At 47.2% G+C, this 15,360-nt stretch overlaps 1 protein-coding gene across 6 annotated transcripts in view; it reads right to left on the bottom strand.

Moving 5' to 3' along the window:
• Positions 1-15,360, bottom strand: part of LOC122561967 (protein HID1) — a 129,065-nt gene that overhangs the window by 53,071 nt on the left and 60,634 nt on the right. For all 6 annotated transcript variants that reach the window (XM_088000407.1, XM_088000408.1, XM_088000409.1 and 3 more), the window contains 4 exons: positions 14,794-15,016; positions 11,422-11,478; positions 7,036-7,176; positions 5,253-5,343 (listed from right to left, as the gene is read on the bottom strand). In XM_088000407.1, coding sequence (XP_087856533.1) covers positions 5,253-5,343; positions 7,036-7,176; positions 11,422-11,478; positions 14,794-15,016 — 512 coding nt within the window. The remainder of the gene's footprint in view (positions 1-5,252; positions 5,344-7,035; positions 7,177-11,421; positions 11,479-14,793; positions 15,017-15,360) is intronic.

The following is a 15,360-nucleotide window of genomic DNA, read 5'->3' as shown; positions in this document are numbered from 1 at the left end:
TTCCCAATCCTTCTCCTCCGCCGCATCTGCTCCCAGGAGGACCAATTCCAAAAACGTACAACCCATTCCTGAAGAAGGGCTTATGCCCGAAACATTGATTCTCCTGCTCCTCGGATGCTGCCTGGCCTGCTGCGCTTTTCCAGCAACACATTTTTCAACTCTGGTACTCCAGCATCTGCAGTCCTCACTTTCTCCTCCCTGTCACTGTATAACACTGGGGTACAGTACTGGTGGAGACTGATCTGTCACTGCATAACACTGGGGTACAGTACTGGTGGGGACAGGTCTGTCCCTGTATAACACTGGGGTACAGTACTGGTGGAGACTGATCTGTCACTGCATAACACTGGGGTACAGTACTGGTGGGGACAGGTCTGTCGCTGTATAACACTGGGGTACAGTACTGGTGGAGACTGATCTGTCACTGCATAACACTGGGGTACAGTACTGGTGGAGACTGATCTGTCACTGCATAACACTGGGGTACAGTACTGGTGGGGGCAGGTCTGTCGCTGTATAACACTGGGGTACAGTACTGGTGGGGGCAGGTCTGTCGCTGCATAACACTGGGGTACAGTACTGGTGGGGGCAGGTCTGTCGCTGTATAACACTGGGGTACAGTACTGGTGGGGGCAAATCTGTCACTGTGTAACACTGGGGTACAGTACGGATGGGGACAGGTCTGTCGCTGTATAACACTGGGACATAGTACAGTACTGGTGGGGGCAAATCTGTCACTGTGTAACACTGGGGTACAGTACTGATGGGGACAGGTCTGTCAGTGTATAACACTGGGGTACAGTACTGATGGGGACAGGTCTGTCACTGTATAACACTGGGGCACAGTACTGGTGGGGACAGGTCTGTCGCTGTATAACACTGGGGTACAGTACTGGTGGGGACATGTCTGTCAGTGTATAACACTGAGGTACAGTACTGATGGGGACAGGTCTGTCAGTGTATAACACTGGGGTACAGTACTGATGGGGACAGGTCTGTCAGTGTATAACACTGGGGTACAGTACTGATGGGGACAGGTCTGTCACTGTATAACACTGGGGTACAGTACTGGTGGGGACAGGTCTGTCACTGTATAACACTGGGGTACAGTACTGATGGGGACAGGTCTGTCACTGTATAACACTGGGGCACAGTACTGATGGGGACAGGTCTGTCACTGTATAACACTGGGGCACAGTACTGATGGGGACAGGTCTGTCACTGTATAACACTGGGGTACAGTACTGGTGGAGACTGATCTGTCACTGTATAACACTGGGGTACAGTACTGGTGGGGGCAGGTCTGTCGCTGTATAACACTGGGGTACAGTACTGGTGGGGGCAGGTCTGTCGCTGTATAACACTGGGGTACAGTACTGGTAGAGACTGATCTGTCACTGTATAACAGTGGGACACAGTACTGGTTGGGACAAAGCCAGTCTGCCGCTGAGAGTTGTTCCGGTGGTGCACTGGAGATCGTTTTGCCCTGTTGTGACAGCTTCACGGATGATAATCCACATTTGTGATTGCAGCTAACAATGTGAAAACACCAAGATAATCTAATTCTGTGATGACCACCTAGGGCCAGGGGCAGGAGACTGAGACAACCTCTCTGCCTGCCTTCACAATATTACTATGGGAGATTTTACATCTACAGGAATAGACAGTTGGTTTAATGCAGTCTCAGTAAACAGGCAGCCCATCATGGATCCTATCCAGCTCACAACCAGCCACCAAATACACTTACATACATGTGGGAGATGCTGCAAGGAGATGATTATGCAGTCGGAGGTCAATTCATTTCTGCCCTTTCAAAACAGCCTCTGACTGCGAGAGCATTGAATTCTGTGAGGCTCCCTCCCTTCATTCAGCCTGAGGCCTGGATATCAGGAGTGACACTGAGTCCTCTGGAAAGGGACCACAAGAAACACAATGGGTGAGGGGATAAGCCAGTGAGCTGGGAGCAGGTCAAGGAGGACATTCTCTCTCCTCCCCACAGCATCATTGGCCCCTCAAGAACTACAATCAAAATAGCATAGCGGACCCTCCGAAGCCTCACTGTTTATGAGAGGGAATGAGAGAGACAAGGGGTGTGTGAGACAGAGGGAGACAGAGGGAGACAGAGGGAGACAGAGGGAGACAGAGGGAGACAGAGGGAGACAGAGGGAGACAGAGGGAGACAGAGGGAGACAGAGGGAGACAGAGGGAGACAGAGGGAAGGACTGAAAGAGAGCGAGATTTAACACAGACATACAAGATAATCAGAGGGTTAGATAGGGTGGACAGTGAGAGCCTTTTTCCTCAGATGGTGATGGCTAGCACAAGGGGACATAGCTTTAAATTGAGGGGTGATAGATATAGGACAGATGGCATAGGTAGGTTCTTTATTCAGACAGCAGTAGGGGCGGTGGAATGCCCGGCCTGTAACAGTAGTAGACTCTCCAACCTTAGGTGCACTTAAGTAGTCATTGGATAAACACATGGATGAGAATGGAATAGTGTAGGTTAGATGGGCTTCAGATCAGTTTCACAGGTCAGTGCAACAGAGGGCTGAAGGGCTTGTACTGCGCTGTAATGTTCTGTGTTCTCTGTGTGTTCTGAGTGAGTGAGTGAGTGTGCCTGGGTGTGCACGCACTTGAGAGAGAGAGAGGAAATGAGAGAAAGCAAGTGTGTGTGTGTGTGTGGAAGTGAGGGATTGAGAGCATGTGGATCTGAAGGAATGTGGCAATGAGAGACTAAGTTGGTGTAAGTGAGTCAAAGAATATGGTTGTTAGGAAACTCTGCTGGAGGAGTGCATGTGGAGGGTGGGAATTAAGGCGTGACAGAGATTGTGCGGGCATAACAACAGATGTGAAGAAAAGAGGAGGAGTGAATGTAAGGGATGTGAGGCAATGAAAGATAGAATGTGGGTGTGCACAAGAGAAACCAAGAATGAGAGATAGAGAGAGAAAGAAAGAGAGAGAGAGAAATGAGTGAGTGAGGCTGAGAACACACGAGAGACCTCTGAGACTGAGTGAGGCTCACACACTCCCACCTTACCCCTCTTGTTCTCCCTCACCACAAAACAGTTTGGGAGAGGAGGAAATCCAAGGCTGAAAGGCAACCCACTTCTAACCCCCCCTTTTGTATGAAACCCAGAGGCCAGCTTGAAGAATGCTCCTCTGGAGGCAAATGTAAGGTCAATGTTAGTTAAACCCAAACCTTAAATCATCCCCACTTTCCTCCCACTTCTCTGATGACCAGGGTTTGGGGCCTAGTTTCTCTCTAATTAGTTCTGTTTCTGAACTGAAATGGCAACAAAAGGTTTCACTAGTTCACGCAACTGCTTGGCACTTTTCAAGGATCACTCTTATTAATACACCTTTAATTGATCAAGTTATTCCCTTGGAATTGTTTTCTGGTTTGAGTTTCGTGTTTACTGTTGCACTAAACCACTCACTAAGTAAGAAAAAAAAATGAAATCTGTCCCCTTTCCAAGATGTGAAAAGATTTAAGAACTCTGGTTTAACACTCATCCAGGCTCCCGCAGCACTGCACTGCACCCTAGTGTCAGCCTTGGCTCAAAGGCGAGAGCAGGATTTGAGCCTGGAACTTACACATTCGGAGGCAGGAATGCTACCGACTAAGGCGCAGTGAACAAACTAATTCAATGCACCTGGTCCAGCCATTACTACTGAGCTTTTAAATATTGACACAGCCCTCTGCAAAGTCACTTCTAGGTATGTCCCTGCAATCCGGACTCTCCCTATGCCTGCTGTATTGGATCTGTCAGCCACATGACCCTTGTGTGCAGCTGCCCAGCTCCAACACAGAGATAAAAGATTGTAGATTCCTGAGGCCGAGTTGGGCTCAGTGGGATTGGCAGGATGCCAACGTGGAATCCATGCCAGATCAGTGTAAGATCAGGCCACACCCCTCCACAAACCAAAATGTTCAATCACATGTCCCCAGGCTCCCTCAGTTCGTCACCACACCCCCAGTCTTGCTCAATGCCCCACATCCCCAGTCTCACTTAATAAACCCTCTGCACCCCCAGCTTCACTTCTTTTATTACTCATGGGGTTCTGGACGGACATGAGAAAGTGGATAAGCTGCCTTTAGAAAAATCAAATCGTTGGCGAAACTATTTCAGACAGAAGCTAAAACTCAATCACATTATTAGATTAGATTACTTACAGTGTGGAAACAGGCCCTTCTGCCCAACAAGTCCACACCGACCCGCCGAAGCGAAACCCACCCAGATCCATTCCCCTACACCTAACACTACGGGCAATTTAGCATGGCCAATTCCCCCTAACCTGCACATCTTTTGGACTGTGGGAGGAAACCGGAGGAAACCCACACAGACACGGGGAGAATGTGCAAACTCCACACAGTCAGTCGCCTGAGGCGGGAATTGAACCCAGGTCTCTGGCGCTGTGAAGCAGCAGTGCTAACCACTATGCCACCGTGCCGCCCACAGGCCTGAACTCACCAAAAAACAAGTCATAGCAGATCAAGGTAAATTTTCCAGCTGCCATCATCAGATTTAATCCCAGGCGTCTGGAACATTAGTCTAGTATCACATACCCTTATATAAGAATTATTTCCACAACGACAAGTTTAACAGTTAGGTTGACTGAGCTCGGACTTCTTTCATTGGGAAAAAGAAGGAAGAGTGGTGACCTAATTGAGGTGTACAAGATAATGAGAGGCATAGATAGAGTCGATAGCCAGAGACTTTTTCCCAGGGCAGAAATTGTTAACACGAGGGGTCATAGTTTTAAGCTGTTGAGCAGAAAGTATAGAGGAGATGTCAGAGGTGGGTTCTTTACGCAGAGAGTTGTGAGAGCATGGAATGCGTTGCCAGCAGCAGTTGTGGAAGCGAGGTCATTGGGGATATTTAAGAGACTGCTGGACATGCATATGGTCACGGAAATTTGAAGGTTTGTACATTAGGTTTACCTTACATAAGGATCAATGGTCGGCACAACATCGTAGGCTGAAGGGCCTGATCTGTGCTGTACTGTTCTATGTTCTATGAACAACACCAGTTAGACTAGCAAGACAGTGTCATCTCAGGATGGTTGCAGCATCCAGAGTAAACCCTGACAGCCACCCAGTGCTACTTCCCAAAACGCCTCGGCACTCACTACTTCACCCAAACCGGAGAGTTCCCATGGGAGGCTTTACCCTTTCACCTCAAGCTACTCTGGAGACTGGTAGTGAGAGAGCACTGCAGGTTGTGGAGAACAGGCCAGAGGAGAGCTTACATTGGTCAGCTCGCGCATCATTCAGATAGTACAGGATGGGCACCAAGATATCCAGGACATCACTGCTCTTCAGGGCATAGAAAAGGAATTTCTGCAAAAGGAAAATCCAGGAGAATTATCGAATGGCAGACTTTAGAAAATTAAACCACTTGAACAGTCTCTCCCCTAGTCTCACTCAGGGTCCCCTTGTCACAGTCTGTGCCCCCCCCTCCCTGACCCGGCCTCACTCAGTGACCCCCAAACTGTGCCAGAGTCTCACTCAGTGACCCCCAGTCTCACTCAGGGACCCCCCCATGACCCCCAGTCTCACTCAGGGCCGCCCCCCCCCAGACCCCCAGTCTCGCTCTGGGGCCACCCGTGACCCCCAGTCTCGCTCTGGGGCCCCCCCGTGACCCCCAGTCTCGCTCAGGGCCCCCCGGTGACCCCCAGTCTCGCTCAGGGCCCCCCGGTGACCCCCAGTCTTGCTCAGGGCCCCCCGGTGACCCCCAGTCTCGCTCAGAGCCCCCCCACCATCCCCAGTCTCACTCAGGGCCCCCCCCGTGACCCCCAGTCTCGCTCAGGGACCCCCGGTGACCCCCAGTCTCGCTCTGGGCCCCCCCCGTGATCCCGTGTCTCGTTCAGGGCCTCCCCCACCCCGTCCCCCAGTCTCACTTAGTGCTCCCCGCACCCCCGGCTCACACAGAGCCCCCCGTGACTCCCAGTCTCACTCAGAGCCTCCCGTGATCCCCACTCTCGCTCGGAGCCCCCATCCACCCCCCCCCCCCGTGATCCCCGGTCTCGCTCAGGGACCCCCCGTGACCCCCGGTCTCGCACAGGGTCCCCCCGGTCTCGCTCAGGGACCCCCCCCATGACCCTGGCCTTGCACAGGGTCCCCCCGGTCTCACTCAGGGACCCCTCGTGACCCCCAGTCTCGCACAGGGCCCCCCATGACCCCCAGTCTCACTCAGGGGACCCCCCGTGACCCCCAGTCTAATTCAGGGGACCCCCCGTGACTCCCAGTCTCGCTCAGGGGCCCCCCGCCCCTCCCCTAGTCTCACTTAGTGCTCCCCGCCCCCCAGGCATGCTCAGAGCCCCCCCCCATGACCCCGTCTCATTCGGGGCCTCCCCGCGACACCCAGTCTCATTCAGGGCATCTCGTGACCCCCCCCAGCCTCGTTCAGGTCTCCCCCGCCCGTGAACCCCAGCCTCGCTCAGGCCCCCCCCCCCCCCCGTGACCACCAGTCTCGCTCAGGGCCAGTCCGTGACCCCCAGTCTTGTTCAGAACCCTCCATGATCCCCAGTCCCGCTCAGCGTCCCCTAGTCTCCCTCAAAGCCCCGCATGCCCCCCCAGTCTTACTCAGTGTTCCCCAAGTCTCGCTCAGTGCCCCACACACCACCCCTCCCAATCTCATTCAGTGCCCCCCGCGTTCCTCCCAATCTCATTCAGTGCCCCCCGCGTTCCCCCCCATGACACCCCAATCTCACTTAGTATCCCCCGCACCCCCTCCAGTCTCACACATTGCCCCCCACACACCCCCAGTCTCACTCATTGCCCCCCGCACTCCCCCAGTCGTACTCAGTACCCCTCCGCGTCCCCCCAGTCTCACCCATTGCCCCCGCGCACCCCCAGTCTCACTCAGTACCCCCAGTCTCACTCAGTACCCCCAGTCACACTCAGTGCCCCCCACGTCTCCCCCCAGTCTCACTCATTGCCCCCCCCCCCCAGTACTCCCTGCCTCCCCCCCAGTCTCACGCAGTGTCCCCTCCCCTAGTTTCTGTGCCTGTGCCAGGGATGGGCTCCTACCTTGTTGAAATCACAGAGTTTCCAGAAGAGAACCAGAAGCTCCTGATGGAACTGGATTTTCTTGGTGGAATTGGGCAAGTAGGTCTGGAGCAGTGGGTTGTTTAGCAAACGAGCCAGACCTTTCAGAATAAACTGGAAATCCTGCGAAGCCAAAAACAAATACAATCATTCACAATCATTCAATCTTTCAGTCACAGACTGACTGCATCAGAGTAATTCCCAGACAGACTCCATCAGTATGCACTTTATTACACCATTATGTAATAATGTCACCTATCCCATATTTATACAACACTGACAGTTCACATATAAAGTTCAAAGTGAGTGCTCATAATGTGCACAGTTCCATATGCATCTGCCTTCAACTTGTTCTGATGCTGTACTTTCTACTGTGTGCCCTGTGCTGGTTTCTGTACTGTTTTCTGTCAAAACTATACACAGTGATATCCTGTACACTAGGATATTCCTGATGAAGGGCTTTTGCCTGAAATGTTGAATCTCCTGCTCCTCGGATGCTGCCTGACCTGCTGTCCTCTGCATTATCCCTCACACTGGTGCCAGCATTGTCTCCTGTCGCTTGCTCTTGCTGCCACAGACTAACAGCTTCAACACGTAATCATATAATAGCATCTTTAGTGGAGCTCTATTACCACTTTAACTCAATCTTGAATGGCCACAGCTGTGGCCCATCCAAATTTAATCTGGAGCAAAGCACTTGTGTGACAAAATGAATGGTTTTATGGAAAATTCAGTACAGGGAACATCACAGGGGTCAGTGGGAACACCAGTACAAGGAACATAACAGGCAATAGGGTGAACACCAGTGGCTCCGGTTTTAGAAGTCTGTGTTTCACACGTACACTCTTCTATGCCCTTTGTCATAACTTGCAGCATTCTCTCTAATATTCTTTCCCTCCTAGGCCTGTGCAGAACATCGATCTTAGGAACCTGAGGTCAATACTGTAGTGTGATGACTTGATCATTTTGCATGGAACCTGATACATTATCAATTTGTTTACAGTTCCTTGTTGATATATTTCATATGTAGGACTCTAATTTTGTTATAGTTAAACCACTTCACTGAAAATTCAGTCTTAGAGGTTTCACAGGCTCAGTGCAATTTCTTCAGCTTCTATCGCCAACAAGTTCTTCAACTGCTTTGCAATTTCTGGGTTTTTTTCACCACTGAGGAAGCTTTAGAGCTGAGATTTCACACATGGAAAATTACTCTGCCAGTATCTGGAAGAGCCATTTTCCTAAGGTTAAGGATGTAATTTCGGCCAATTTGTTCACTGCCTTCCACGAACAGCCTAATTACAGTCCAGTAATATTCATCAACACTTCTATGAGAACATATGCATTCAAAAGATATGTCCCTGCCTTCTTTAATCCCTTTGCTCTTCAGCTGTTTTCCAATGTTTAGATCTTAGATGGTGATCTTATCACTTGCTCCATCGATGCCTATATCACAAGTATACAACCCAGCATCACTTTTATTCAGGTCATGTACTAGAAAACAGCATGATTTTCTAGCAGGTAGTAGTCTATATTTGTCATCTGAACCAAAAGCTCCTTTTGCCAGATAGGATTGACTTTGGCCTTGGATATCTCACACACGATTCCTCTGCCTTCCCAACAATGACATCCAAGATTTCATGAAGGCCCCAGGCCTTGCTTTCACTTTAATGGCAATTGTGGTTTGTTGATGTACTGAGTGACGGTTAAATACTCTTCCACAGTTTCCCATTGCAATTACAGATCGACAGTTCAGCAACACAACCCAGTTGTTTTTTTAACACCATCCTGGTCACTGGAATGCAGCAACACACTCCCCTTTCTCCATGCTAAAGGAGCATCGAGCTGAGTAAACTCACAGCATCGAGTGCTGCTGCTTCCTCCAGCAGCTTTCTTATTCTGGAGAACTTGTTTGAAACGTACCAGAAGAGATTAACTTTTAAGGAAGCACTGATTTGTTGGTCATCAATGTCAGCAGTTGATCTTCTCCTGTCCTCTGGTTTAACTTTGTGATTGTCCAGCCAGGATGGAGCCTTTCTGCTTCATTTCACATTCGCCAGTGAGCAGATTAGTGTCAGAGTCACAGTACGCAAACAGACCCTTCGGTTCAACCCATCCGTGCCAACCAGACATCCTGATCTTGTCTCATTCGCCAGCATTTAGCCCATATTCCTCTAACTCTCTCCTATTCGTGTGCCTATCCTAGTGTCCCTCTTTGTTGTGTGTGTGTGGGAACCAGTGATAGTTGATGCTCATGTATCCTGGTGGCTAGTTTCCTGCCCGTCTGCCCTGTGTAATGTTTGTTGTGACCCTTGCAGGGTATTTTGTATAGACTCTGTGGGTATGGGTCCTCTAAATTCATCAGGAGCTGTTTCAGTGTGGTGGTAGGTTTGTGGGCTACCATGATACCTAGGGGCTGGAGTAGGCTCCTAGTTATCTGTGAAATGTCTTTGATGTATGGCAGGGTGACTAGAATCTCTGGGCATGTGGTGTCTTCCTGTTTTGGTCTGTTGTGCAGAAATTGGCAGACTGCACTTATCGGGTAACTAATTCCTGCACAACGGACCAAAACAGGAAGACACCACACGCCCAGAGATTCTATCACCCTGCATACATCAAAGCCATTTCAGAGATAACTAGGAGACAACTCCGGCCCCCAGGCATCATGGTAGCCCACAAACCTACCACCACACCGAAACAGCTCCTGATGAACTTAAAGGACCCCATAACAACAACTTGCAGGACAGACGTCATATACAAAATACCCTGCAAGGACTGCACCAAACGTTACACTGGGCAGACGGGCAGGAAACTAGCCACCAGGATACATGAGCACTGACTATCATTAGTATCCATACACACAGACAAAGAGGGACACCAGTTCAACTGGGACAAAACATTCATCCTGGGACAGGCTAAACAAAGACACACATGGGAATTCCTAGACGCCTGGCATTCAGACCAGAACTCTGCTAACACACACATTGTTATGGACCCCATTTACCCACCTCTCAGAAACAGAACCTGAAATGATATCGCCCAATACAACAAACTAAGCTACATAAATAGCAAGTGGGACAGAACACTCGCGCTTCACCGGAGACTCACTGATGATGTTACCGAACATGGTGACGAAACGCCTGAGAACAAACCCACCAGCTCAGCGAGCAAACCGACAACCCGAGCTTCAAACCTTCTCCAAAATCTCAAACTTGATTCTCATCCTTGATTTTCAATTTGACAGAGACCTTTTCCATGCTTCCCAGATTCCAACTGAAAACAATGGGCTTGTTTATTTAGAATGTGTTACATCAGACTCCAAATCTGATGAGCAATTTACTTCAGCCCAGTTAAGTTTGATTTTCTTCAACCACGTTCTTCCCAATAAGCTGGAAAATTTCCTTTGGTAATGTACCAAGACAAACCTTCAAACTGAGTGTATAACTGAACATTCACACTGAAGTTTAAAGGTACTATTTCACCTGTGTACATCCTCAGTACAATCTTTTGAGGGATGGAGTGCAATGTGACTCGATGCTTCTGATACACATTGTCAGGATTAATGAAACTGCTGCTCCAGTGTCTACACCCATCGTTAACCACTTTGCCATTCACTAAGGGAGTGACCCAGTATCAGATTATGTCACGAGCAATGACTAGTATGTTTGCCATCTCAACATCATCTACCTCTGCTCTGCCTCAGCAGCTGTCTGCTGGAACCCTCACGTATGAATTTGTTATTTCCTCACTTTACAATTACAATGCTCTCCTACTCAGCATCTCATTTTCTATTCTCTGTAAACGTAACTTGATCCAAAAACTCAGCTGCCTGTATCCAAACTCATCTCTGAACGGGCAGACCACAACTGGCTTTGATCCTTCAAAGTGCCAGCGTTTAAATTCTCATCGTTGAGCCCAGACCCTCAATATCTTGAAGCCTCCATTGAGGTATAACCTCGTTGAGCCCTTCTCTGTGCTCCGTTCGCCTCCCATTCTGGCTTTTTGCCAACTCTCTCACCACAACATTGATGCCTATGCCTTCAGCCACTGAGGCCTTAAGTTCCAAATTCCCTCCACGAACCTCTGCCTCCCTCTCTGCCCTTTTGGCCAAGTCTTTAGTTACATACTCTCATACCTCCTCCTTCGTTTGGGGTGCCATTTTTTGTCCAAGGCTGACCTTGTTACATGCGCCTGAAACTGCACACTTCCATTGAATTGAATTAAAGATGCTCAGTTTGCTCAGACCTGGCTCTGCACTAACTGGGTCACTGTTAGATCAGTTTGTCCATCTCACAGTGTTACATCAACAGAGCTCTCACCTCCTGTGTAATAAGCTTTCCTTGTTAATGCAGACTAATGAAGGAAACTTACCTCCTCCCTATGTATTCGAGACAAGTAGTTGACAAACAGATTCTCTGGGCCAAGAGGCTGTAAAAGATAAATGAAACAGTTTGCAGTGAACACCATATCCCTGCCCATTCTAATATCCTGTCTGTTATATTTAAATCATCCCTCCAACTCACTTGTAAACATCAATGATGAGCGCACACAGCCCTCAAGGTCACTGAATTCCCAAGATTCACCATCCTGTGTGTTAAGACACACCTCCTTATCTCAGTGCTAATGACCTGCCTCTTATTTTGAGTCTAGATTCACATTACTCAATGGGGTGCACCTCCCCCCCACCCCGGTATCTATCCTGTCAAGCCCTCTGTAAGAATTGTGCGTTTGAGTGGGATCACTTCATTCTTCTAAACATCAGAGAATGTAAACCCATTCTATAGTCTCTACCTTTTGCCTTAGGTAGGGAGACTAAATCTGCATATCTTACTCCAGATGTAGGAGAACAGAGGACTGCAGATGTTTGAGATCAGTGTCAAAAGGTGTGGTGCTCGATAACCACAGCAGACCAGGCTCTTCATCAGGAACATTCCTGAATACAGCTTTGGCCCAAAACATCGACTGCTGTGATTTTCCAGCACCACACTGCTTGACTCTTACTCCAGGTGTAGTCTCACCAAGGCTCTGCATAAGTCAGAGAAGTATTTTTTACTCCCATATTCAAATCCTCTTGAATTAAGAGCCAACATACCATCTGCCTTCTCATTTGCGAACTGTTAACTTTCAAAGACTCACCAACAAGGACACCCAAGTCCCTTTAGAGCCTGCCATTTCTCAGCACCTCACCATTTAAGAAATTAATGCTGTATTCAGGGATATGTACCCATTTCCAAGACTCTTAAATTCACCTTCCTTACCTGATGACTTTGTGGGAGAGCACTGACCAACGTGGTACTAATTTCTGACCTTGTAGATGGTCCCTGAGGGAAACTGACTGCAGCATTATAGACTAGTAAGCATATGAAAGAAACATTCATCACAACTAGAATGCCTTGCGGAGGCTGTTTTTTTATTTGCCACAGACCTTATATTACCATTCAAACAATCACACCCTCACTCGTTATACACATTGCCAGGGAATGTTTTGCCCACAAACCTAAATTTAATCAAATCAAATAAAAATAAGAACAGCAGCTTAGGGGCACTAAAGCTTTATTCCAAATTTTAAAGGAGAATTTTAAACTAAAATGTTGCAGACATCTAAATACACTTATGCAGAGATTGAACAAATGTAAATAATCAAAACAAAAATAAAGCAGCTCAAGGAGGCACCACTTTCAAAAGAACCTGAAATTAACAAAAATCAAACAGCCCATTAGCGCACTGCAACTGAAATTAACAAAAATCAAACAGCCCACCAACGCACTGTAACTGAAATTAACAAAAATCTCACAGCCCACCAACACACTGTAACTGAAATTAACAAAAATCTCACAGCCCACCAACGCACTGTAACTGAAATTAACAAAAACCAAACAGCCCACCAACACACTAACTGAAATTAACAAAAATCAAACAGCCCACCAATGCACTGTAACTGAAATTAACAAAAACCAAACAGCCCACCAACACACTGTAACTGAAATTAACAAAAATCAAACAGCCCACCAACACACTGTAACTGAAATTAATAAAAATCAAACAGCCCACCAACACACTGTAACTGAAATTAATAAAAATCAAACAGCCCACCAACACACTGTAACTGAAATTAACAAAAATCAAACAGCCCACCAACACACTGTAACTGAAATTAACAAAAATCAAACAGCCCACCAACACACTGTAACTGAAATTAACAAAAATCAAACAGCCCACCAACACACTGTAACTGAAATTAACAAAAATCAAACAGCCCACCAACACACTGTAACTGAAATTAATAAAAATCAAACAGCCCACCAACACACTGTAACTGAAATTAACAAAAATCAAACAGCCCACCAACACACTGTAACTGAAATTAACAAAAATCAAACAGCCCACCAACGCACTGTAACTGAAATTAACAAAAATCAAACAGCCCACCAACACACTGCAACTGAAATTAACAAAAGCCAAACAGCCCACCAACGCACTGTAACTGAAATTAACAAAAATCAAACAGCCCACCAACGCACTGTAACTGAAATTAACAAAAATCAAACAGCCCACCAACACACTGTAACTGAAATTAACAAAAATCAAACAGCCCACCAACGCACTGTAACTGAAATTAACAAAAATCAAACAGCCCACCAACGCACTGTAACTGAAATTAACAAAAATCAAATAGCTCACCAACACACTGTAACTGAAATTAACAAAAATCAAACAGCCCACCAACGCACTGTAACTGAAATTAACAAAAATCAAACAGCCCACCAACGCACTGTAACTGAAATTAACAAAAATCAAATAGCTCACCAACACACTGTAACTGAAATTAACAAAAACCAAACAGCCCACTAGCGCACTGTAACTGAAATTAACAAAAATCAAACAGCCCACCAACACACTGTAACTGAAATTAACAAAAATCAAACAGCCCACCAACGCACTGTAACTGAAATTAACAAAAGTCAAACAGCCCACCAACGCACTGTAACTGAAATTAACAAAAATCAAACAGCCCACCAACACACTGTAACTGAAATTAATAAAAAATCAAACAGCCCACCAACGCACTGTAACTGAAATTAACAAAAATCAAACAGCCCACTAGCACACTGCAACTGAAATTCACAAAAACCAAACAGCCCACCAACGCACTGTAACTGAAATTAACAAAAATCTCACAGCCCACCAACACACTGTAACTGAAATTAATAAAAATCAAACAGCCCACCAACGCACTGTAACTGAAATTAACAAAAATGAAAAAGGCCATTAGCGCACTGTAACTGAAATTAACAAAAATCAAACAGCCCACCAACACACTGTAACTGAAATTAATAAAAATCAAACAGCCCACCAACGCACTGTAACTGAAATTAACAAAAATGAAAAAGGCCATTAGCGCACTGTAACTGAAATTAACAAAAATCAAACAGCCCACCAACGCACTGTAACTGAAATTAACAAAAATCAAACAGCCCACTAGCGCACTGTAACTGAAATTAATAAAAATCAAACAGCCCACTAGCGCACTGTAACTGAAATTAATAAAAATCAAACAGCCCACTAGTGCACTGTAACTGAAATTAATAAAAATCAATCAGCCTATTAGCGCACTGTAACTGAAATTAACAAAAATCTAATAGCCCACTAGTTTCCTACAAATCTTGACAATGTGCATACTGGAAGCAATGAGATTATAACGAAGGAAACAATCGCAGTAGGGGCTCGTGCCGAATGTCCTACCTCTGTATCATCCATGGCCGTGCTTGTTGTGGTCCCATCCACAGATGGGCTGAGGCTGGTTGAGGCATCGTGGTCCAGTGTCGCAATGAGGACCTGGGCAGCCACCTCCACCAGGGGCTCCCTGTAGTCGGAGAAGAGGAGGTGGTTGTAGGGGATGCCATATCCCACAGGGTCATACGCACACACAATGTTCAGCAGTGAGGTAAACAGTGGCAGTGCATGTCTGAAAGACAGCAATCAACCATGGCCAAGTTAGAGAGTTGAGAGAATACCTAACTGTGCAAACAGTGAGTGTCTAGGTGAGAAAGAGTGCAGCATACCAGAAGAAAGGAAGAGGCACCAAGTACTGGTTCCTGGAGGGTCAGTATCAAACATGACTGCAGAGAGTCTGAGAGGGTCAAGGTTCAGACAGTAACCACTGGCTGGGTCCAAATCAATACTTATTGTTAACTTATAATCTACAGAATCCCTACAGTGTGGAAGCAGGCTATTCAGCCCATGGAGCACACTGACAGCATCTCACCCAGACCCACTTCCTCTACCCTATCCCTGTAAGCCCACATTTCC

Source organism: Chiloscyllium plagiosum, unplaced genomic scaffold (genome assembly GCF_037043375.1).
Source record: "Chiloscyllium plagiosum isolate Xiang-an unplaced genomic scaffold, Cpla_swu_hap1 HiC_scaffold_25, whole genome shotgun sequence".
Classification (NCBI taxonomy): Eukaryota; Metazoa; Chordata; class Chondrichthyes; order Orectolobiformes; family Hemiscylliidae; genus Chiloscyllium; species Chiloscyllium plagiosum.
Note: the sequence above shows the minus strand (reverse complement) of the source record. Positions and strands in the feature narration are given on the sequence as shown.